This window comes from Larimichthys crocea, chromosome XVI (assembly GCF_000972845.2).
Source record: "Larimichthys crocea isolate SSNF chromosome XVI, L_crocea_2.0, whole genome shotgun sequence".
Taxonomy (NCBI): Eukaryota; Metazoa; Chordata; class Actinopteri; family Sciaenidae; genus Larimichthys; species Larimichthys crocea.
This window is the reverse complement of record NC_040026.1, coordinates 14436467-14462204: the sequence shown is the minus strand read 5'-3', so window position 1 is coordinate 14462204 and position 25738 is coordinate 14436467. Positions and strand designations below refer to the sequence as shown.

The window sequence follows — 25738 nt, the reverse complement described above, 5'->3', positions numbered from 1 at the left end:
GCCACCAGACTCTGACAGACTCAGAGAGAAAACACTCTCTACTCTCACTCTCTCTCCTCCCTCCTCGCTCTTGTTCACACACTTGACCTCACTCCTGAATTCAGCATCACACATGCCACGCTCGCCCTACTACACACACACACACACACACACACACTCACAAAAAATAACTGCTAGAGATTAAGCTTGACATGAAAAGGACGTACATACACTGTATGCAGATACACACCCACTGCTGTGTCACTTTGAACAGTTGTTGAAGTATTCTTGGAAGTGATGACAAATGTACACACACACACACACACAACGCTGTATCCTCCTGTTTCACACCCCCACACACATATATCAGAGCCCAGTTTAGTTTAGTCAGAGCTGAGTAAACACACATGGACACATACTGTACATTATGATGCATATTAGAGGTAGAAGATATATTATTTTTTGAGTAAAAGCAGCAATTAAGTGTAAAAAAATGCTCCTTTACGAATTTATGAATGTAGAATAAAATAAGTATTTCAGGGGTTTTATTACTAATATGATTAACTAATATACTTTGTGCTGTAACATTTTCTGCAACTCAATAACTCAATAACTCATATTGTCCAGTCCTCCAAACCACATCAGCTCCATTCAAAATGGCCTTGGCCCCTTTTCTGCTAGTGCCAGAAATTTAGGTGTAATATTTAAATTTCATCTGAACACATATCAAAAAGTTGTTCAGTCGTGTTTCTTTCAGTTTAAAACCATCTCCGCGCTCTAATTTTTTCTGGACTCAAGTGCTATAACTCACTCCTCCTACAGAAGTGACTGTCTCATCTCCAACTAGTCCGAATGGCAAATTATTTGTGAATTTTGTGGCACAGAATTTTATCTGCTTGTTTAAATCTATTATAAAAAAAAAAATATATATATATGTAGACTGTTTAAATTACATGTTGTAAGTGGCATTTAATGTTGTAGAGTCAAAGTGTAGCTTTAAATATTGTCAAAATAATGTAATAATGTAGTGGAGATGAAAGTATAAAATATATTCATCTGAAATCCTGCAATAAAGCAGCATAAAACATTGTAGTTAAGTACAGCGCTTGAGAAAATCAAAACCAGCTACAGTCTCAATAATACCATTAAATGTTCAGTACAGAAGAGCAAACTGTTTAGATGAATAAAAAAGAAACAAATCATCAATACTGTGTGGAGGTTTAATTCAGTCGTGCTTGTTGGAGCAGTTATAACAGATGTAACAATGCTTGTAGTTGTAGTGATATAACACTACAGGAAACAGCTATATATGTTGGAGCACAAGTAGTAAATAATCTTTATTGTAGTGCTGTAAATAAATCAAGAGCACAGATGAAAAATTATGTTTTCTGCCTTTGAACAGAGTTAATGTTCAAGCACATGTGACTCAATTAGATCAGAGTTATTCCTGGAGCTCAGACAACAAAGATTTTATCACTGATCACCTTGAGAAGAGTGTTTGAGTGTCGACACTGAAACCTGATTTAAATAGATCATTTAAATACCAGTACAAAGGTCGTAGTGATGGTAGCGATAATAATACAAAAAGTAACCATTTAAGTCAAAGTGTTGGCAGAATGAATCATAGGCCTTCAGTCTGTATAAAAACTTACTGTAAAAATATGTGAAAAATGCTACCAGTTGTTGTTGCAGCCGTTATGTTGAAGAAGCTTCTCTATATAGACCTACAACAGCTATTTATATACTGCATCTGCCATAAAGGACCAGCACTACTGTTTAGATGAAGACAAAGCCTTATATCATTGACCTTCAAGACTGCCTTTGAGTTTGATTTAGCTCTTTTGATGCACGGTGGTAAGTAAGAAAGTTTTATTTCTAAACCTTTTTGTGCTCTACAGTGCAAAAATTACAAAGATAAAACTAAAATAAAAACAATAAACAGTAAGCAATATAAAGACATTACAAGACAAAGAGTTAATGAAACAGGTGAGTTTTTAGCAAAACTTAAAACTACTTTTTATAATTCAGAGACAAGCGGCAACCTCCATGACTGTAAAGCGAAGCCAATGCGGAAGTGCCAGAAACTGTAGTTCCTTGAACAGCCACTTGAGGCTGGCTGCAGAATGAGTTAATCTCCATAAGCCCCCATGTTAAAATGTTGAACTTCACATCAGAAATAAACATGTTCACAGCCTGGTACAAAAAACAGTTTTGGTCTCTGTAGGTAATTTTCCATTCATGACAACTGTACTGAGTCTGAATCTTTATATAACTCAACTGTTTAATTTATATTAAGGCTTAAAGTTATGCATAATTAACAGTGTGGCTGCTTTGATTGGTAGGTGGGTGTTGTTAAAGATAACTTGTTTGAACACCCAGGCATCATTCAGTCCACCTCAGGTCTAGGTTAGATTAGCCGGGTGGCGGGCAGGGGTGGTGGACAGAGCCACCACACTTTCAGAGTTTTAGATTTATACTTCCTGTGTTTGGGCAAGGCATTTACAGAGGGTGGAAACTGATTTTACATTCAACTGGTAAGCAATATAGATTAGCCAACATCATTCTTTGATTTTTTTCCACTGGTCCCACACCTTCACTTGCACTACATCTGAATCACTCCACTTTTCTCTTTCACTCATTTAATCTCCTTTCCTCCTTTCCTCGTCTCTCTCCCTCTCTCTCTCTCTCTCTGTCTCTGGAGGGCCGACCTCCTTCTTGTGCACTTGACCTCATCCAGTTACTCCAGAAATATCTCGTCTGTTTTGTGGCTTTATAAGATTCACAAAACTCACAGTATACATACTCTATATACGCACATGTAGTGCATGGAAACCAGACGTCACAGGTGGCAGGTGGGACTGAAAAACCAGAGAAAGAGTAGGCGGTGCGACATACAGTCAGCAGGCACAGTGAACTTTTACGTGATTTGCATATAAAATAAAGAAAAGTGGAGAGAGAGTCTGATTCCACAGCATCAGGCTTCATCAGGAAGTGATGCTGATGAATTGCATATAAATGGAGCTTTCTATATTTAGATAATATATGCATTTTTTTTCCTTGTGTTGCGCGGCCTGTCACTGCATATCATTTAAACTAAAATCTACAACACAAACTCAAACTCAATAAGAAGAGAAGTTTTACCAGCATAACTCAAATTATCAAAAGTATAAGTACTCATAATGCAGAGTATCCATTTCAGAGTATTATAGTTATCATATTATTTTGATTTTATCACAGTTCATTAACATGTAAGCGTTGTTTTAATGTTGTGTATACTGTGAGGTAGTTATCTATCACAATGCATATTTTGTTAAATCTTCATGTGTATATATATATAACATAAAATAAGCTTGAACTAAATATAGTGGAGTAAAGAGTACAATAATTTCCTCAACAATGTAGTGGAGTTCATAGTTAGATGAAAATACTTGAAATTGTCTCAGTATTTCAGTAAATATACAATCCAGCAGTAAAAATGCAAAGTAGTGTTGATGTGAAACCCACCAACTGTCAACGCTTCCTGTTGTTTTATTCACATGTAGGGTGATTAATGTTTTTTTCCCCCCACAGGATATATAAAATTAACACGCTGGAGGCAACCCTGATCTCATGATGTGTTATCTCTGTCTCTATGAGTGGGATCTCTCAGGAAGACAAATTCACAGTAAAACAAACAAAAAATGAAACATATTCAGAAGATTCAAATTTTACTTTCAGATGCTTGTTTAGATTGTATTTGTCTTTACATACAGTATATGTATGATATACTTACCTTACTTCTACTTCCCCTCTCTGCACAGCTGCTCTTGACTCCTCACTTAAATGCATCAGGTTGCCATAACAACCAAATAAGCCCAGCATGTAAAAGTGCAGGGACCGTCTTTCCTCCTCCTCATACAGGTAAAAAATATATATAATTTACCCTGCTCTTGCTCTTTAAAAAGCTCTTTGGGACGTCTTTTGTTTGTTTATTTTTTTTAGAAAATACTTATATAACATTCATTTTGGGATGAAAATCAATGTATATTTGGTATTTACTGTTGTTGTTTCAGATCTTCACGTTTTAATGTGAAGTACTGGTTCTCAAACTGTGGTATGTGGCCTCCTTGTAGTGGTACTCTATTTCTAAAAAAAAATTTGGAAAATGAGATAAATAAAATTTAAAAAAATATAATTTTTGTTTTCTGTAATATTAATCAAGTAATTTTGAGACCTGATAATGGTGCTAGATGAAAAGTTAAAGGATTACCAAAGCTGTTAAAGTTTGTCTGGAGGACTCCATGCAGAGTTTTTGAAACATCTCACTCAAAACCACAAATGTCAATGTTATTTTTAGCTGCTAGCATTGCTAAAATGAATTCAATAACAGGGAGAAAGGATGTCTGCTATTCAGTCTGGTGAAAGACAAAGGTAAAGACAAGGCCAGAAGTAAAGGAACGCTAAACACAATCTGAATCTTCCTTGTGTTTAAGGTAACATATCAGTCTGGTTTTCAGACCTTAGAGCTGCTGCCCACAATTCATATTTTTTCATTTTTTTCATATTTGATTGAAATAAATGTAGTGAAGTGAGATATGAGATATTATTTCCTCAAGCCTTTGAGAAAGTGTGTGGGAGTCGTGGCTTTGTTATACCTCGGTTGCAACTGCAAATCTACAAGAGGAAAAGGTCAGAGCTTTATGATTAGCTGTGTTTAAGTTTGTCTTCATAAAAGGGTACCGAGTTCAATTACATGATCTATAATCTGACAAAAGGGTTTAAAAACATCTTTCAAAACATGTTTCTACTCCGACTCAGTGTGGTATTATGATTGTTAGATTTATGACAATTTCTGTTAATGTTAATATATTTTAGATAATTTTGCTTCAGATATGTGAGCTCAATGGGCTGTTTTAAATCGACAAACACTTGAAGATGAGTATTTCAGGGAGCACATCTTAGGCTTCAAAGATGCCAGGTGCTTTTAGAGAAAGTGGCAGTGACAAGAACTGAATTCATCTGAGGAAAGTGGCCTTTGGCAGGTAAAACACTCCAGACAACTTAACAAAAGAGGCAAAGAAATCATTGCTGAACAGTTCTTTGAAACATCCAAAGTGTTTCCTGCAAAGGTTCAGCCACATTTAATCTTTTAAAGAAAAAGATTGGAGGCAGAGGACCTTGTAGAAGAAAAAGAACGATGGACTCTTATGGTTCAGAGAGAAACATATTTTGGGGAAAATTCAGTTCCACGGTAACCAATTAGTGTGAAGTACATGATGTGCTTTGAATTTACTGCAGATCAAAGAACAAAAAGATTGAGTTTGTGTGACTTCATATTTTTACTATTAAACCTTATTGTGCAAATATTTTAGGTGATGTGAGTGAGATAACAGTTAAATAACTGGCAGGAGATGCCAAACAAAAAATATAAAATTAAAGTAAAATATCATAAATCAAATAAATATGTAAAAGTATAAATCTGTTGAAATTTTCAGTCAAGGTTTTGGAGGGAAAATGTTTGTTTTTGCTGATCAAACCCCTTCAAAAAAGTGACATACTAATGCTAATACTACTGTTATTTAACAAACACTCACTTTTACAACACTTGTCATCCATTCACCATCGACAAGATGAAGAATGGACGTAGTATCTGTGACGTCTGAGCTGTTTTGAAGCTCGAGTGTGGTGGTTCTGGCTGCCACCATCTTAGTAGTCTTGCATCTTCCACCCCCGGTTAATCTAAATATCAGCAAACATGTGGATCATCGGTGCTGAGGTGGGCTGAATGACGCCTCGGTGCTCAAACAAGCCACCTGTAATGGCATCCACCTGTCAGTCAAAGCGGCCACGCTGTTAATTATCACATAACTTTAAGTTTTAATATAATTTGAACAGGTGAGTAGAGACCAAAACTGTTTTTTGTACCAGGCTGTAAACATGTTTAGTTCTACTGTGAAGTTGGACATCTTAACATGGGGACTTATGGAGACTGACTCGTTCTGTAGCCAACCTCAAGTGGACGTTTGAGTAACTGCAGTTTTTGTCACATTCGGATCGGCTTCACTTCACAGCCAAGAAGGTTGCAGCCTGGCATTTACACACTGATGTCACAGTCATCAAGGTTAAATACGTTGCTTAAGGACACTTTGACTGGGCACAGGGAGCCTCTAGCCACATTTATAATAATAGTTTGGTTGTTAATTTATAGATGTCTGTAATTTTACTTTTGTGTACACTTTAAAAAAACAGAAAACTACTGTAAAATTCAGAGTTATTTTTACAGTGTAAGTCTTTGCACACCAGCAGTCACAGTTATCTGGAAACCTCAGACAATTTCGGGCGTTTCTTCTTCTGACAGCTGCTTCCATCACAGTTCATATCTGTTGCATCTCACAAGAATGACCTTGCTTCTTATTCAGTCCTCTGACATCAAAGATTTGCGTGTTAAGATGGACGATCATGTTACTAATATCAGTATGTTTAGTTGTATCTCACACTTTTATTATTAGTGTATTTCTGCAGGTCTGTCTATGTGATGTGATGTGGGTATATGTTTGTTTTGTATTTCGTTTCTTGTACTCTCCTGTATAATATGACGCTAAACACAATGTGTACTAACACAATGAGCTACATAAGTACAATTGTCTTGCCTTTTTGTGTGAATCACAAGATTCATGGAAGCAAATTTGAATTGTTTAAGTATTTAGTTTAGTGGTTCTCACACTGCTGTCCTTGGCTTCATGGGTTAAAACATCTAAACACAATAATCATATTAGATTGGGGACATGATATTTTCCTAAAATTGGGGTCTGTGGTCTAATCTGTGTCACTTTAGGGGTCCTTTATGTGAAAAACTGAGAACCGGTGATTGAGTCAAGTATGAAGGGGCTGCTGTGTCCTCTGGTGGCCACTGGGTGGCATCACAACTACAAGGGACAGTGTTATTGTGGAAATATGTGAATTATTTACACTGGTACCTGACAGTACACTTCTTAAAATTTATTTTATTTCAGCTCATTTCCTTGAGTAAAAATAGCAATATCACACTGTAAAAATACTCAGTTACCAAGTCCCAGCACAAAACTATTAGCAACAAAAAGTACTTGTTAGGCAGCAGAATGGTCCCTTATCATATACTATATTCGCTGATTATTACTATATTATTATTATTATTATAAAATTACTGTTAATTTTGCAGCTGGCTGATGTGGAGCTACTGGAGTCTTTGTCTAAACATATTAAAAATATTTTCGCTTTTTACAGATTCATGATATAAATGATGAGCTGAGGTGAGTATTAGGTTGAATTTTTGGTTGGAAACACACTTTCAGGAAAGGTCGTGCCACATTAGAGATGAATCTGACAACTTCATACCTTTAAATCAAGGTAACTTGTTGAGAAAAATATATCAATGTGTCTCTAAGGACACATAATTGATGGTTTAAAGACTTTAAATGTGTATATATTCCTAAACCATGGTCTCAAGTGATTCATTGACTTTGTGTTGCTTCAGGTCAACAATATGTAGTGAAGTATTCAGATTTATTTGTGCTTGTTTGGAGAAGAACATGTGTTAATCCTGCCTCTTCCTCTCTGTCTTGGGTAACCAGGATTGCAAAGCAACGCTCGCAGCAATATCCACATCCCTCATGTAATCAAGAGTTGCTCAACTGTTTTCAAGCACAAAAAGGAGAAGTCATAAGCAACTGTAGTTTCATGAGGAGTGACAGAGGACATGTCATGTACACACTGAATCTGCCCACTTCACCTGCTTTGTAATTTACACCCTCCCCCTGAAACACTGACCTGACCTCTGATTGTCCCGGTAAAAGCTCCTTGTAGGAAGAAATCCGCTCTGACACCGGATGGTTATTACAATCCTGTTTGACATTATTGAGGAGAGAATGAACAGAGATGACAAAACCACTCTTGGTCTGGGCTCTGCTTGAACATTTCTCAAATATTTTCCTAGTTGAGTCGATTACCACATCTATTTAAGCGTATTGGTCTGCCCCTTTTCCCAACACAGCCTCTCCACTCCACTAACACTCCCTAACACACTGACAACAACCTCAGTGGGAAATTAACAGCTGAAGCCAAATGAAGGCCAAGTTTGACTGCTTAACATACCAATATTACTCTCTGTGATTTACAGAGTTTCCTGATGAAGCAAACTGCTGTGTGTAGCTGCTGTTAGCTCTGTTAAAAGTTAGCTCTGCAAATTCTTCCAAACACAGACTCACAACCTTGAACTTGGGACCTAAGAAGTGTTGCAGGATTATAATAAGTCCTGAATCAGGCCTCATGGCGCTGATGATGATATACAGGCATAGAGGTGGAGGGAAATTCCCCTCAGAGGGTGGACAATGAAATTGTAAGTTATGGCGTTGGGATGTGCAAACATGCCGATTAGAAAATCCAAATATGGAGGAACCAGAGTAGAAAGGGCTGACACCATTACTTTTAGGAGTGGGCGTAGGGATGAACCGGTGCTTTGTCTTCAGCTCGAGTTTATCTCTTGCGAAAGAATAAGCTCCGTTACTGCTCAGAAGATTTTTTCGGCTCTTTAAACCCTTTTTGGACTTCTGTAATTTTTCATCATCGCTGTAGCAGCTTTGTTTGTTGATTTTCCTCTTACGTGTTAGATAAGAGGTCCGGATTTTTCAGTTCTGGCCTTGACACAGATTTCTAATCTCCAACACTACATCACTTCACCGTGAAACATCCCACCGGCCAAAAAGACTTACACAGGCAGCACTTTATTCTTTCAAACGTGTGTTTTTTTATTTGATAATACTGAATATTTTGTCCTTCGCCCGGACTTACACAAAGCATCAAACACATGCACAGTCCTCTATTCACACAAGGTATCCATTTCTCATTTCTCTACACCTCTCCAAAAAGCATTAATCTCTCTCACTCTCACGTTACTCCAGCGCAAGAGGACCTTCTCAACTCGACACTACAGCTAAAGACATCGTAGACAAAGACAGCGAAAAACACACAAAAATCATGACAGGTATAATAATAACACTGAAAAAATACAAAGTAATGGAAAATGGAAAGAGTTTACTTTTTAAATTATGCCTCTAATACTCCATCATATATATATTTTTTTTGTTAATGTAGCTCGAGGTGTATAAAACAGCACTGTAAACTTCGATTATCGAGTAACTTGCTTTCTATGACAGCGATAAAGCTTTCATTAATAACTGGAAGGAGCAGGAAAGACGAGTCAAAGCTAACGTTAAGCATGTAAAGACCTTATTACTCATGAAATGAACCGTCTGCGAGAATATATTGGCAATTCATGAAACTGCTGTTGGCATTTACAATCAACAGATAATACAAAGACACTGAAATAACATCCCACAAGCTCTTTTTGTTTCCCTTTCACACATAAAATCCGCAACCTCTCACACGCCACTTTGTTTTTTGTTTTTTTAAATCGTTCATAGCAAGTACTATTTTATCTGTTATGACAAAGATAAGCTTGTAAATATGGATCACCAAAAGCACTCAAAATAGATGAAATCTGCACCTGAGGTGGATCTGTCGTCTGGGCGAATGATTAATAACTGTCACATCAGAGTGTTCAGGCTCTTGTCTTTACTGGAACTCATCCTCAAAAAGTGCAAATCTAGTTCTAATGCAGTAAATTATAATAATAATTATCAAGTAACAACAAAAGTATATGCATAGGTACTGTACAGCTACATAGTGGGGGATAACAAGGGAGAAGGGATGAAGATGAGATGAGAGAGAAATTTGGGATATTTCTGATTTGTTTCTGTCGTTTTACCTCACGAGACAGGTTTAAAATTTAGAGCGCTCATCTTTACACAGCATAGACTGGTCCAGTGAGGCCTGTGACGACCACAGGCTTCAGTTAAAAACCACTTGAAATAATAAAAAAAAAAAGAAAGAAAAAAGGAGAGAACAAACAAAAAAAAACAGCCATGCAAAGATGACTCATGTTCTTTTTAAAGAGTTTAAGCACGTTGTGGGCGTCCAACGTCACCAGTGGCCGAACAGCTCCCAGCAGAGAAGAAGAGAGATGCAAGTAAACTAATAGTGTTGAGGGAGAGAGAGAGAGAGAGGGCGAGACAATCATTTAACAAAAGGCAACTTGGAATTTAGCTTTGGAATAAAATGGAGAATGAGGTAATAAAAGTAGAAACACGATGGGTAACGAATGATCGTCCGTAGATCGGGGTAGATTGATAGGTGGAAGTTGCGGAGAGCAGAGCTGTTAAAGAGCTTTGCAGGGCAGGAAGTGCTCTGTCTCACCCGAGGATTTATATCCTCCTGACGCCAGCCTCAGGAGGAAGTTACATCATCACTTGACCAGTCTATGTCTCATGATGCTATTTTATTTGTTTTTACAGACACTGCGTCTGAGAACAACCTCTGAGCCTCCTCAGAGTCAGTTAAAGTTGAGCAACGCTGCCCTCTCTGACTGAAATTCTTACGGACGACAAACACAAAGAGAGGCTAAAGATTGTTTTCAGACCAGCGCGTAATTTCAGTTACATTCGCTAATTTGCCTGATGTTATCTTAAATTTCAATGGATTCGTTTACATTTATTTTCAGCCAGGCTGTGCACTGACGGCAGTCACGGTGCCATGTGATTTTTAAGGCTCCTCGCCGTCCAGGAACTCCTTCTTGGGCGATGCGACGCCGCGGTACCAGGAGCAGGAGTTGTCCGCCCTCTTGATGCAGGCGTAGTGGTTGGCCTGGCGTCCGTGCACCTGCTTCTCGATCATCAGGTCCGTCCACAGACACTCCTCAGGAGCCGAGATCTCGCAGGGCAAAGAGGGACAGCGCACAATCTGCAGAGACAAACAAAACAATGTCCCTATCCTGTATGCATAATGTGAACGTCAAGCTGTAATGCCACTTTAAAAGTTGTAATCCTGAATTTTCTTAAAATCAAACAGCATTTTTGTTATCATTTTTAGTCATCATTTTACCTTTAAGTTAATACTTAACCTACTGTTGCTGAGGGTGGCTTTTATTGTGAAATAGTCGGGGAAAATGCAATATATCTGTTAGCTGTCAGCGATTGTTCAGCAAAAATGTCAGCCGTTTTGGCACATTGGAACGTTTTTAAATTCAGTTTTTTAATTAAAATGGATCGTGTGTTTTGTTTTTTTTGCAGGGGAGTAGTGGAACATGAGGAAAGATTATGATTTAAAGGAATAGTTTTCAACACAACAATTTGCTGTCTTGCTGTGAGTTAAAATGATAAGATCAATATGATCTAAAACTCAATCCATTTCCAGCCCTTTCAAGGTACCTAAACCAAAGATTTCCAGACTCTGGAAGCCTTTATCATTACACCTTTGTAAAAATAAAAATTTACAGACACACAGCAATCAGTGAATATTGTCACACTGTAGTTCACTAGCTGTTTATAATAATTTAATTGTATGTTTGAAATGGCCATGGTTCTCCTAGAAAATGGTTGGTCTTATCTTATCTTATAATGCTCCCTCCAGGTTGGGAGAGAGTTGCTGCCCCAAGCAAAGGAAGTTCAAGTATCTTGGTGTCTTGTTCACAAGTGAAAATGGAGCATGAGATTGACCGGTTGGTGCCACACCGGACAGTTGTGGGGAAGAGGGAGCTGAGCCGGGAGTACAAAAACTGAAATCCTCCCATATAAAGAAGCTGGAACCAACTTTGAGTTGTTGTCTATTAATTTTTCCCTCAATAAGCCCAAATCATCGAATCCATATCTCTGTTTCCTGTCTCATTACTCTGATGTTTATTGTCGCAGCTGTTGTTGTGGCTCATGTCTCGTCTCATTTGGTCTGTTTTGTCTGGTTTCGTCCTCCACGGGGGAGGGGGAGGGGGAAAACTCTGAGAGATAAACCATACATATGCAGACAGTCCTTCAGCCTTACCTTGCATTCACAGCCCATCTGATAGCGCTGGCTCAGGCCCTTCTTCTGGGTGTTGGTCAAGGAGTCCCAGGGCATGATGTAATCACACAAGGTCACATGCATGCGCCCGCCAGACTCGGCCTTGCCTGGAGATGAATGAGACGGTGATAAAAGCTTCATAATGAGACATAACAAGATCAAACAAGCAGGAGAACACCAACATCTGGCTCCTGATACATCAATATAAATGCTCTCAGTGGACAAAAAAGGTAAACCTGATAAAATCTAGTTATTAGAAATGCTTGCAGGTACCAACACAGACCACCTGCCCTTTTGAAAACTGGAGTTTATGTTACACGCACGAGTCGCACCAGTCAAAACAAGATGATATTTCAAGTTTACAGATCTGCTGAGGCTGCGTCGTCTTCGCTTCATTACTTTCTGTCTGCAGAGCAACTCTCAACATGTTGAAGCCTTTACAATATGTCCTCGCAGACGGGACTGACTCACATTTCACTGTGACTCTTCCAACTGTTAACCCCTCTGGACTGAGAAAAAGAAAAGGATGAATCATTTTGAAAGATGCCCCAGTCTGCAGAAAGTTAACCGTCTTTCCCACCGCTCGAAAAAAAAAGAAGTCTGAGAGAGAGGAAACGCTGGCTTCAGCAGTTCCTCCTCTTACAACTCTATGTAATTAAGGTTGAGTGTTTGCGGGTGCATCTCTGTCTGTGATGGGGAAACCAGAGCATGCATGACATCATGATCCTCGCTGTACTATGTCTCATTCTGCCGCTGTGCCGCTCTCAATAACAATACCAGCCAGATTCAGCAGACAGCACACCCTCATATCTGTCCACAAACACAGGGCAGGTAGCTTAGCATAGAAGACTAGAGATGAGGGGGAAACCGCTAGCCTGGCTCTGCCCCACAGTAACAAAATACACCTTAACTAACACAATCAACTACCTGTAAAACAGCTCTTCAGAAACCTGTGGGTGACGTCACGGATACGACGTCCATTCATAATACTGTCTATGGTTTAGAGGTGCTGGTAGGTGGATTTTGTTACCTTTGGATATGATATCAGTCTATCTCTCTCATATAAGCCTTTGTTTCCAAAATACACTTTTGCTTATAAGATCAGGTTTTCAGGTCACTTTGTTTCTGCAAGCTCCTAAGGGAAAATCCTTCACTATATTCACCAGCTAGTTTCTAACTGTGTCTGTTTTCTGTCTGGTGCTGAGCAGGGGGTGTACAGTGGGGCTTTTTCACCCATAAACAGCTGCCTGCTGTGGCTGAAAACTAGCTGAGATTTGTTATAAAGCTCCGTAGAGATGAGAGTCAAGGAGTTATCACTATGATCTCCATTTTGATCCATTGTTGATACTAATATTAATTATAGTAGCTTTACCGGGCAACAAAAATGACAAAATTGCTTAAATGATTAAAGAAGGGAGTGAAAGAAAAGACATTAAAAATGCTCCCTTCAGTGTTTTATCTCAAGGAGAGAAATATTTTCATTTCATGGTCATCTCATCTCGAGCAGGGACAACAAGATATGCATGTACATTTCATGCTGTACCACCACAGACAAGGTCACTCCCAGTCTCCACAGGGTTTAGTCAGCAGCATATTATTATCCATAATAACATAAACAGTTACTCCTCCAACACACAAAATGGCCTGTTAGTATGTGTCCGATCTAATGTTTGTCTGCCAGGCTGTTGACATCTGGAGGTTGATATCTGATTATCTGTCTGTTTGTGAATTCCTTCACTTCGTGTTTGCATGTTGAAACTTAGTTTGTACCAACAAAACTGAACTCAAAGCATCACCAATGACGTGCTGCAATCACATTTTCAGAGAAAACAGATATAAAATCTAGTAATACACACCTGAGATCAAGTACTCCTTCTTGCCATTGGCATCCAGGGTAACACCACAGACAGCGGACACAGGAGCAGTGAAGACAGACTCGATGTCCTGGGTAGGCCCCTTGAACATCTGGAACAAAACCACAGCCACGGGGGTCAAAAGTCTGAGTATCAAACTATTTGGACTAAAAATACCAGGAGGCAAAGAAATCAAATGATCTTACCTTGATCTGTTTGACCTCATATTGGATCCTCTTGATGGGGTTCCCATAGATATCATTCCCAGAATCCACCTCTGTCTCTCCCACCACCTTTGCTCTAATCACTGTTAGGGGAAACAGAAGGAACATGGCGTCAGGTCGCATGGTGTTATATGAACCCAACATCAAAAGACAGAAAAGTAGATGGAGGAAAGATAAAACCATTTCCAATAAACAGAGGCAGAAAGGAGAGCTGCTGCAATGAGATATGTGAACAAGGTGTTCTTTTCAAAAAATAATGGGCCGCCCGTGACTAATCATGTCAGACTACAGTCTGACCGATGAATAAACCAGACTGATGTATAAGCCAATGTTCGCTCACTGAAGATGTATTTGTATCAGCCGATAGGTCAGCTGATAAATTACACTAAAATGAAAGAATCACAAGAGTAGTAGTGCCCAGTACATTTCTTGATTACAACTCTTAATTTAAAAAGGAGCCTTAACAAAAATGTTTATGTTGTGGTTTGTGTAAAGAAACGGTCATCTTTCTTAAATTGTAGCGTAAATAACACTGCACTAAGACCATGAATGGTCATCTGAAGAGGATGAAGGAAAGTAAAGAAGCCTGAATACTTCAGCGCAAACATCCAGGTGTGTACATATGACATCAGTCAATTCAGAGAATAACAAACCAATAAAAAACCAAGCTAAGACTTTAAGGCAAACAACATGAGCTTTGAACTGCTTTCAGATTTGGTCAAGTCTCAAAAATATCAACGTTGACTGAGCTGTGGTAATATGAGGACTTATAGATCAAAGCTCTTAAGCTACTGTTCAGGAAATTTTTGATGTGTGGCTTGGCAGTCTAGTTGTGGAACCATTTGGAACCAAAAAAATATGATATAAACAAAGAAATATATAATTTGTTGCTGTCAACTAATAATAAATAACGCTTGTAAAGCTGTTGTATAAATGTAACATCACACTTGAGGGATTCAGAGTGCTGTTATTCTGCATAACAGCACGGCTGGGATTCAATTGAAGATAACCACAGCCGTGCCGATATTTAGTACAACGTCCCACTCATGTAATATTTGCTTAAATATATATCACAATATGGCAGATATTCTCGTTTACCGACAGTTGGCTTTCTGCGCATACCTCCATGACCAATTATGAGCTAAAATGTGATGGAAAGATGTGGAAGCAGAAATAAAATAATGCTTAAAAAAACCCCACTTTAATCGTGAGTCCAAGTGGGAAATCTTAGGAAAAGTAGTGCGAATTAGAAGTACACCTTTTCCCATCAAATTCACTTCTTGAACAAAGAGTCAAAAATAAAAAAAATCTGATTAAAATAAGGTCGCTGCTGTATTTTAATGTTTGTAATGATGGTGGTAGACTATTTGGTAAATATTTTGGCTTGAAAAAAAGTCAGAAAATTGGTTATCAAAACAGTTTGCAGATCATTTTTCTGTTTGATTAAACTGTGTAAAGACGTCATCTTGATATCACGACTTGATTCGCCTGAGAGTCGTTAATTAAATCATCACCCAAGCTCCAGATTCTTGTTCACCACATTTCAGGCTAACAAGAGGTCAGACGCTTCAAGTCTCATGTGCACATACCACAGTGAGGCGCAGCACTGATAATAAAATGAGCCAGCTTCGGCTTCTGCAGCAGCCCAGTCAATGAAAACCCAACCGAAGCTTTCCATCGAGTTCAACGCTGCATGAGGGCCAGACACATAAACTGACTTGGCCTGCAGAACAATCCTTCCTGCCTCCAAACATGACCAGGAAACCGTTAAAGGACCAGAATTAAGGAATAAGAATACAAACTTGAAAGTTGATACACAGAGAAATAGTAAGCCAGGAGCATGTTGTGCGTAGTGTGTGTGTGTGTAATGTGTTTTAATGGCCTGACAGGCTACATCAAGCTTCAGCTATGCTTAGGGCATTTATTCAGAGTGGAAAATATGAGCAATAGAAGAAAAAAAAATTAAAATAAGCAGGAACAGAGGACACGTACACATAGATAAACACACACACACACTCAGTTGACTGCTGTTGCTCTTACACCCTTGGGTTCAGTTTATGGCTTGGAGCAGACACAAATATGGAGGTTCATGGCTCCCAGAGTTAATAGCGTCTCTCGTTCTTTTCCTCCTTCCTTCACCACTTCCTTTTCCATTCTCCTCTCTGATCCTGATCCTGAAGATGGATGTTTTTCTGCACGTTAGTGCTGCAACTAACAATTATTCTTATTATTGATTAGACGTTGTCAGACTAAAGTGAAAAAAACTAAATAAATCACACTCTGTCTGGTGGAGCTATGACAGTCATTCAAGCAAGTTTCTCTGTGGTAAAAGTGGCAACCTCAGTGGCTGTTGAGTAGAAGCCAATGCAGAAGTGCAAATCCTCAAACGGCCACTTGAGGATGGTTACAGGACAAGTCAATCTCCATAAGGCTTCCATGTTAAAATGTCCAACTTGACAGCAGAAATAAACATGTTTATGACAACCGTACTGAGGCTGATTTTTTAGCCACCTGTTCAAATTATATTCAGGCTCAAAATTAAGCATAATTAACCATTCTGAATGACAGGTAGGTGCCAACATAGATGGCTTGTTTGAGCAACCAGGTGTCATTCAGACCGCCTCAAGCGTGATGCTGATCCACATCTTTGCTGATCTTTAGATTAGACAGGAAGCGAGAGAGGCAGGACTGCCAAGAAGCTCCTAAGAAACCTACGTCACACGTAGTTAACCTACGTCAGTGGTTAAGAGGTGGATTTTCTTTTGATTTCTACCTCTCTGCAGGGATGTGAATAAGCCTTCATTTCCAAAACACACTTTTGTTTGTAAGATCGAGTTAATAAATCCACTGCCCAGCACCAGATAACACACAGGTGGAGACTAAAAGAGGCCAAGAGAGTGAGGGTAGAAGTTTATTACATCACAGCTGTTTGTTGGATGGCCAAACAGCTTCTAAAACTCCTTCCCTACACACCAGACAATGTGTCTTATAACTTTCCAAAAACTGACACTTACTTTCACAGGCATATTGTGACTGGCCAGCTGTTCGAGGTGATTCATCGCAGAAAAAAGGTTCAATAATAGAGTTGTTGACTCAGAGCTGAACACATCTGGGTTATCAGCGCTGATAAATGTCTTTATAAAGTCATCTATCGGTGCTTTAGAGAAACCAATCCTTGCTCCTCACGAGCAAACTTCTACATTTTGGTTCCACTCGGATGCTTATGCAAATACGCAACACACACACACACACACACACACACACACACACACACACACACACACACACACACACACACACACACACACAGCAGTATACCTGGCTGGCACGCTCTGCTGCATTCCTCTCAGTTTTTCCGCTCTCATTTCCTGACCTCATTCCGAGCCACAAACTAATGAGCAAAGAATCAGCAGCAGGACACAATACTGAGGGGAAATTACACTGCATTGCTATTATGGGAGAGTATCTGTCTTCACCTTGGTGTTGCAGACATGTTTACTTCTGGTTTCCGCCCCCCCATGCAATAAAAACAGAGCGGATGATCCTGTGCAGTCTAAACAGCGTGTTGCGGAGGCAGCAGACTACACAGCGTGATGATACACAGCAAGACAACCGGGGGTCCACAGGCGGCCGAGTTTCACCGCAGGTTAATCTTAAAGTCACCAGCAGTCAGTCAATCAGCAGTAAACCACCAGCTGACCCACATTACGAAACAGCTCCCCTACCCGTCCAACCAGGATGACATCTAATGACTTATACATGCGAACTAGTTGCACTACGCAATGTTTTCCATGCAAACCCCATATGAAAACACACACACACACACACACACACACAGTGCCCCACCGCATGACTATCTTTTTTTTTTTTTTCATATTCTAGCGACCACCAAATCATCCCCGACTTTCCTGATGTGGTTTGTTCAGCCCCAGACGTATGTGGGACGTCTGTTTAACCTGTCATTTGACCTGAGACAAAACGCCCTTTCAAACAACATCTGTTCGAAGACCTGTGCAGCGAAGATGAAAGCTCTGGTTTCTTTTGAGAGTCTTCATGATACAGTGACTGCATCTGCTGTGTTACAGTGTCACAAAGGTGATAAGAGCCTTTATTTAAGAGATATTATTGACCAGTATTGGCTTTTGTGTCTATGTGCATACACGTTCCTCAGCTTTCTTAATTCAAGTGTAATATCATGTCATTTGTGTTTTTAGCTCTACTATTTGCAGCTCTGATTGTGATTACACTGTGTAAAACATGAATGAAAACAGCGAACAATGATTTGAAAATCCTTTTTGATCTATTTTTAGAAATTTAATGTTTAAACTGATCTATCTGGGTGGAAATATACATACACTTAACTTTCTGTGTAATATTACTGGGCTACAGCTCATTATGGATTACATGTTTGGCCGCTAAAATGTCAAAAGGACCTCTCAGACCGAAGATAAAATCTTCAAATTGCTTGTGTCCCCCAACAAACACTCAATATTCAATCTGAAATGATGTAAAAACAAAGAAAAGCAGCACATTTGAGAAGCTGGAAGCAGCGAATGTTTGCCATTTTTGGTTTATGTACTGTCACAATTGTTGTAAAATTGTGGGCACTAATTGATTTTTTGGCTCCTTGCGGTTGAACAGGACATAAACACAACACTATGCAGTGAACTTGTTCCTCTTTACATCTAGCTGATACAGATGATGCAAGCATTACATAAACTTGGAGTCGTATACAGTATTCAAGCTCTTTTAGCTCCAACCAACTCCTGAAGGAGTCCACTATATTCACCAACTAGTTGTTAACTGTATCCGTTTCCCTTCTGGTGCTGAGCAGGTGGTTTACTGTGTGCGGCAACCTCCATGGTTGGGAAAGAAAGCCAATGCAAATGTGTCAAAAACTGCAATTTCTCGAACGGCCACTTGAGGCTGGCTACAGAACGAGTCTGGTACAACTGAACACAGCTAGTGTTGTTGGAGAGCAGTGAAACTGAACCAAAACAATCATAAAAATGCTTAAAGGCTTCAAAGAAATGAAGAACTACTGTTTGGTCGGTTCATCACCACAACTCTGTTCACATGACATCATTTGAGCCGTTGTTTATACAAAAATGTCAACTAGTCCACCTTAATACCAGTTAAGATTACTGTTCAAAGTCTGTATTTATGGTCTCTATTAAACCGTCGAATATTATTGCCTCAGTGACAATTCTTTGAGCCACATGTGTGGCTGATATAATGTCATCCAGTTGTTTCTACTCTTAAAAAAAAAACCCTGTTCTTTCAAACAACTCCAGGGATGTCCGATTTAATTTCAACAAATGAACGGATGAACTCTGGTTTTAGAGACACAGTTTTCCTCACAATGCGTGCGTCTCATGATGAAAACAACACAACAAATGGAGACGTGCACAGTCAGTGTGCATGTGTTGTTGTTGCATGTCCACTCTTGCAGACAGCCCAGACTCAGGACAGTCAGAGTGGGCCGGGCTGCTGGGGAAGTTCCCCCTTTGTGGCCAACAGATTTATACGAAATGAGGATGTTTTTCTCTGCCCATGAGCATACCGTGTGTGTGTAAGTTGTGTGGTAAGGTGCATAACACTGCTTGATCATTATGGCTTGTGGTCTGACCCGAAGCAATATTTATCATGAAAAACAGAAGGTGACACACACACACACACGCTGGTCTCTGCATGTCCAGTATGTGTTCAAACTTGCAAATAGGATCCCATGTCACCAAAAACAAAACAAAAATCAATTGTCAAACCACGTAACTGTTGACAATGTCGCTTTGTTGTTGCCTACATACGCATTCTGGGCAACCAGACAACCAACTCTATTCTCATTCGAACCCCATTTCAATCCAGCTACTCTTCTCTACGCTCCCGCCTTCACATCTGATCGTGCGGTGTCTTATCTGGGTGTTTCACATGCCTGCCAAAAACCACAGTTTCATCCTCTGGTCCACCCTGACAATGACACTGACCATTGCGAGTGTCCTCCCTGACCTTCAGCAGACAAAAGCTAGATTGACTCACATAGCCTTTAAAAAGCAACATGAGCACACCAAACACACCTCTCCTGTAAGACATCCTGTTCCTAAGAACGATCAGCTCAGTGAATGAGAGTCATACCTGAAAATAGATCAGTCATTTTGTAACCAAACCCTGAACTGACAACCAAATGATATTCTAACTATTTTAAGTGTATTCATTATTCAGCTTTGTTGAATATACAGTTGGTTAATTACAACATTTTTGTTATGGATGCAGTTCTCATCATAGACTATTGTAGACTCTGGAAGACAACAGCAGACGCAATAAAATATTTTTTAAAGCAACATTGTGTAACTTTTCTACCATGCATTAATAGATTTTAAGAAACTCGCTCATATTTTATGGAGAAAATGTTTTCTGCTTTCCCTCTGATGTCTCTGGCTGCTCTGCATCAACTCTCTGTCTCAGTGTCGTGCCAGAACCGGAGCTGGGTATGCGGGCGATGAAACCGTGCTCAGCAGCCTCTATGTAACGAAGAGAACGTTGACAGAGGAAGAGAAAGTGATTGAGCAAGAAGACTGACTTTTAGTCATTAACGAGAGCTTGGTGAAATAAAAGGCTGAAAGACAGATGTCTTGCTGTTGGACTAATAAGTCATATGAGCTGATTGCTATGTCTTGTGTTGATGCACTTGCTAAGCAAAGTTGTCAACTTGCTAGTTTTGGATCATAAGTATTATAATCATGTGCATCTTATCCAAATACCCATGCATGTGGAAGTGTGTGAATAAAAAGTCAAAAGAAGGAAGAAAAGATGGAGCCAAAGTAGTGCGGTCTTGAAGTTTCTTGTTCTCAAGGATACCATGCATATTTTAACTTTGACCGTGACTTTTATTGCTTTTTCCCCTAAAACACACCCTGGACTGACAGCCAGATGTCATCTGAAGCCAGAGTATGTGTGTGCACGAGTGTGTGAGTGTGTGCGAGACTCCACCATGCATGGCAGCAGGCCTATAGTTGTGTGTGTGTGTGTGTGTGTGTGTGTGTGTCTGCATTACACCGGAGCAAAAGTTGGGAAAACCCCAGCAGCATTCCTGTAATTCCTCCCAGCACCACCCCTCACAGGAAGAAACAGGGCAGGAATGGAAATTAAAAAAAAAAAGGAGAGGAAAGCTCGTGGTGTGACATATTCTGCGGTTGAGATTTAACCCCCCTCTCCACCCCTCCCCAAAATTTCTCTTCACATTCTCCATCCCTTGTCCTCCTCTTTGCTTTTTCCCTCCTCTTGTCTCTTTTCCTCTTTTTGTGCCACGTTGCCCTGCAGAAGCCAGGCGACGCTGCTTCGTCCCGGAGCTGCTGAGGGGGTGAAGCCTGGTAAACACACGCAACTCTGCTCCAGAGCTGAGACGTTATGTACAGTGATGATCCCAGACTGCTTCCCCGTGCACTTACACCCCTCACATACAAACAGTATAGTCCTCTTATTGTGGCTCTTACAATGAAATCAGAGGAGATAAAGTTCAATAAGGTCATTATTAACCCATCAGGTGCACTTTAACCTCCATGTTGTGATGTTAGAATGAATTTTCCTTCACAGTGAGTATGTTTGTGGGTGTGTGTGTCCCTTCAAAGCATGCCTCCATGACACATAAACAACACCATTTTTTATTGCTATGCTTCCTATAAATAAATAAAAAAAATAATTTAAAAAAAAAAAGAGAGGGGGGGGGGGCACCATGACGTGACAAAAATATCACAATTGAATCTGCGTGTGTTTGCCATGGCCTTGAGGAGCAACACCCTCCACCTCCAGGCTTTTCCAGAAGCCTCTGTGACCCCAATAAGAACGCACCAGAGGCGGATAGAGCGGCTGGGAGCCCCCCCGCTGTGAGCTCCAGCAGGCTGGTGCAGCATGAGGTAGGTAAACAACAACAACAACAACAACAGTGGTCCCCTCCACCCGGTGCTGTACTCACCTACATCGGCGTTGCAGAACGCCTGTTGCGGATGTACCGGGGCGCAGCTGCATGCTTCCGCGAGCTCCTCCACCCGCCACAGGACCAGCAGCGCAAGCGTGCAAAGGATGCCGTTAACGGAAAACGGCATTTTTATTAAAACACAGATGCGGTACCGTGCGTGTTTATTTCAACCCTCTTCGTTGATGTTTTGCTGCGCAGATGCGTTGCAGTGTAGATCCAGCAGCAGCAGCAGCAGCAGCAGCAGCGTCCAGCCTCCTCCGCGGTTTGCTGTTTTTTTTTTTTTACCGACCAACGACGTCGACAGCCCGGGGCGGACTGAGCGCAGAGCTCCGGTAGAAAGGTGAGGATTCACTGTGCGTGTGCGCGCTCGGTGGACTCCTCCACCTCGGAGGTGTCTCGGCTGGTGTCTGTCTTTAAAGGAGTGTTTTCGTTTCCAGGATCGAGGCGGTTTTATAAAGCTGACCGAGCGGCTCCTCCCCCCCGCAGCGGCTGGACCGGCAGGAGGCGCTACAGCGTCCGTCTGGATCAACCGGAGCTGCTGCGCCACAGTGAGGTCTCAATGAACGCTAAGATGTAACCAAGTACATTTACTCTAATACTCTACTTAAATACTTTTGAGTATCTCTAGTTTATGCAACTTCATAATAATGATATAATGATTATGACCAGGGCCTAATATCATGACAGGGTTGGATTAAAAACTATACTAACGTAGACTGATAAACATACATCCTTATTATCCATTTAGGGACTTCAATATTCAGTCTGTTAAATTATTAATTATGACTGATGCTGTACACTTCCAGTCCACTACATCTCAGAAGGTCCTTTTTACTCCACTGCATTTGTCTGACAGTTTTAGTTACTAGTTACTCTTCAGATTACTCATATCCTTATCATATCCTATTCATATTCATATTCTTCCTGACAATTGAAAACTCATGTATCTGTATGAAAAAAAAATCTAGGTAAGGAAATCCTCCTACTTCTTACAATAAATAAACTATTTTAAAATCCTCTTGGATTAGCTGGAAAATGCAGAGTCATAAAGCTGAAATCAGAATTTATTTTTAAAGATATGTGAGTCTCACAGCACAGTGACAACAATGATAACAGAATATGATGCATTGTTGTAGATTAAACTACCCAACAGTAAATAAAGTAAAGAAAACTTTAATGCACACATATTACTGCAGCAGTAATATAAATTCAAAAACATCATATATAATCTTAAAACACTCATTTTACTGCAAATTCTTTTACTTTTGATACTTAAAAGTTTACTAAAATTAGCTGATTGTACTTACATACTTTTCTGAATACAGGAGTACTTTTACTTAAATAAATAAATCAGAATACTTCCTCAACCATTGTTTTTCGACTAATGCAACAGTTCATTTGTTCACAAACAACCTGTGTGTAGAAACAGGAAGTCAGTTTCATCTTGGAAAATTTCTGTTTTTTGAGACATCCAGTCTCGTCTGACTCGTGAATCTGTCACTGATGATCAACTTTGCTCTTCCTCATTGTGTGTTTCATTTGAGTATTTCCACTTAATGCTGATTTATACTTCCTTGTTAACAACAGTAGCAAACATAAAAAACAATCTGACACTGCACATAACATGCACGCAGACTTTGCACGTAGCATATGTGCATACACCTCCAAGTCACACCACCTTATGTAGCCCTTATTGTATTTTCTGTTGTCATGTGTGTACATTTTAATGTAGTCCTGTCTGCACTATGTTTTGTGTTTCATGCACCATGGTCTTAGTGAAATGCTGTCTCATTTCACTGTGTACTGTAACCCTTAAAAATAAAGGTTTGAGTCAGAACCTAAAGCGGTTCTTCATGGTGAAAGGGAAACCTCTTTTAGATCTGCAAGGAACCTTTTACCAACTTACTTTAAAAACAGTAATGCAGTAGAGTTATACTAAATACTAAACACTTTATTTATCATCACATTACTAATTTCTCTCTCTAAAAGTAGTTATGGAATATTACTCTTTACAATTAGAAATGGCACCACAACAATAATTTCTACACACAGACACAAGTTAGTCAGTCAGTTAGGCATATAGCAGTCATGAGTTGAAGCCAGACGTACTTCAGGTTCACAGAAAACTGTTCAAACTGTCCCTTTGTTGTTGTTTTTACCTAAATCAGGTCACAGAACCAGCAAAGAACCTGTATCCCGTACTCTAAAAAACCTATAAAAGTAGAAAAAGAAGTGACTTAAACTTACTTTGTTCTGAAACTTCTCCTCGCACTTATCAAGAACTAGATTTTCTTAGTGTATATGGTTAAAATTACAATAAAACCTACCTGTAAGAGACACTTAAGTTAGGTACACGACTTACTTATGCTCTGCTATTATTTATGTGTAAAGTCAGTGTATATGTTGAATAGTGGGTGATATCATTGTGATACAGTTGTGAGATAAAGACTTGAGAACCAAGCTGTCTTTGAATAGTTTTGTTCTTTGTAAAGAAGGTCAGCAGTCTGCAGAGTGAAAGGACAAAGTAAGGTACAGATGAGTATGAGACACACAGTCTACATGGAACTAAAAAAGTGGTTTAAAAAAGTGTTGACCTGACAGAAAAATAGTGGCAAAGCTAGCACAAAAGTGAACAGAGGATATGTCTCATAGATGATTGGCGCCTAGATACAGACGATAAAGGAGAACAGTAGAAATGATAATTGAGTAAATTCATGAGGAACATTTCCATTACACATGATGATGAAGTACGCTAAGTCAGCTGAGTTATGGACTGACATGTTTTGACCCTGTGAACAAAGTGAAGTATCAAGTCAATAATGGACCGGCTTGAGATTTATGAATAATTTTGGATCACCTTTAATAACGCTGTAAGTTGTTAATATTGAAATTAATCATTGTTCAAGTTTTCCTTCCTCATTGCATTAGGATTGTACTTTCACAAGACGTTCATGGACAAATAAGATACACCACAGCAGACTAAGTGGCCTAGGCACTTGGAGGTTGTGGTAAAATGGCCACTACACCACTTGACCAAGCTGTAACCTCTGTGGCTGGGAAAAAAAAACCCAATGCAGAAAGAGTGGAGCTATAGCTAATTTCCCTGGTTCATGACAACTGTACTCACCCGTACAAATGATATTAAGGCTTACAATTATGCAGAATTAACAGCTTGGTTGCTTTGATTGACAGGTGGGTGAATCTTTCTCTTCACAGAGAATCACGTTTCTCCATGGACCAATTCAAGTGATGGTTTCAGTGTTCTCAGGAGCGTTGAGCAGCTTCAACATGCCTCTTCAGAAACCTGTGCATATGCTGTTCATTCTTAATACTGTCATAGCACTAGACTTGACTCTACACTACATTTCAGAAGATAATATTGTACTACATTTGTCTGTCCAACTACACTTCTTAGAGTTTAATGAGTAACTGTTCAAGAACCTAAAGAGGTAAAATAATCCAACATTTCATACAAGTCTTTTTGTCATTACCCTAAATTGTCCAAACTAGATAGATAGATAGATAGATAGATAGATAGATAGATAGTAGTTAAAACTAGTAAAATGCTGCTTCACAGCAGCCATTTCTAAGCAGAACAAGTGTTTAAGCTTTCATACTTTAAGTACATTTGGCTGATAATCTTAGGTTATCTTTTATTTTACATTTTAAATGTTATTTTACACACTTTTAGTTTAAATGTAGTATTTTACATTGTTGTATTATCACTTCTTCCACCAACAAAGCTCAACTCGACCCAACAACCTCTTTTCCCTACATTTTATCACATTAAACAACATGACAGGATA

The 25738-nt window shown here is 39.5% G+C and overlaps 1 protein-coding gene across 1 annotated transcript; it reads right to left on the bottom strand.

The window, feature by feature from the left end:
- Positions 1-8716: 8716 nt before the first annotated feature.
- timp2a (TIMP metallopeptidase inhibitor 2a) lies at positions 8717-22059 on the bottom strand. The gene is made up of 5 exons (XM_010749439.3): positions 21930-22059; positions 13943-14043; positions 13740-13848; positions 11866-11990; positions 8717-10791 (listed from the first exon to the last, which is right to left on the bottom strand). The coding sequence occupies exons 1-5, from the start codon at positions 22057-22059 to the stop codon at positions 10594-10596; spliced, it is 663 nt and encodes a 220-aa protein (XP_010747741.1). The 3' UTR covers positions 8717-10593.
- Between the last annotated feature and the right edge of the window lie 3679 nt (positions 22060-25738).

Bases quoted from the DNA above. Each gene is read 5' to 3' on its own strand.
- timp2a (XM_010749439.3), bottom strand. From the start codon at position 22,059: ATGCCGTTTTCCGTTAACGGCATCCTTTGCACGCTTGCGCTGCTGGTC. The intron at 14,044-21,929 runs GTGAGTACAGCA...TTCCCCTAACAG, and splicing joins GTTCTGCAACGCCGATGTAG to TGATTAGAGCAAAGGTGGTG. The intron at 10,792-11,865 runs GTAAGGCTGAAG...TTGTCTCTGCAG, and splicing joins AGATGGGCTGTGAATGCAAG to ATTGTGCGCTGTCCCTCTTT.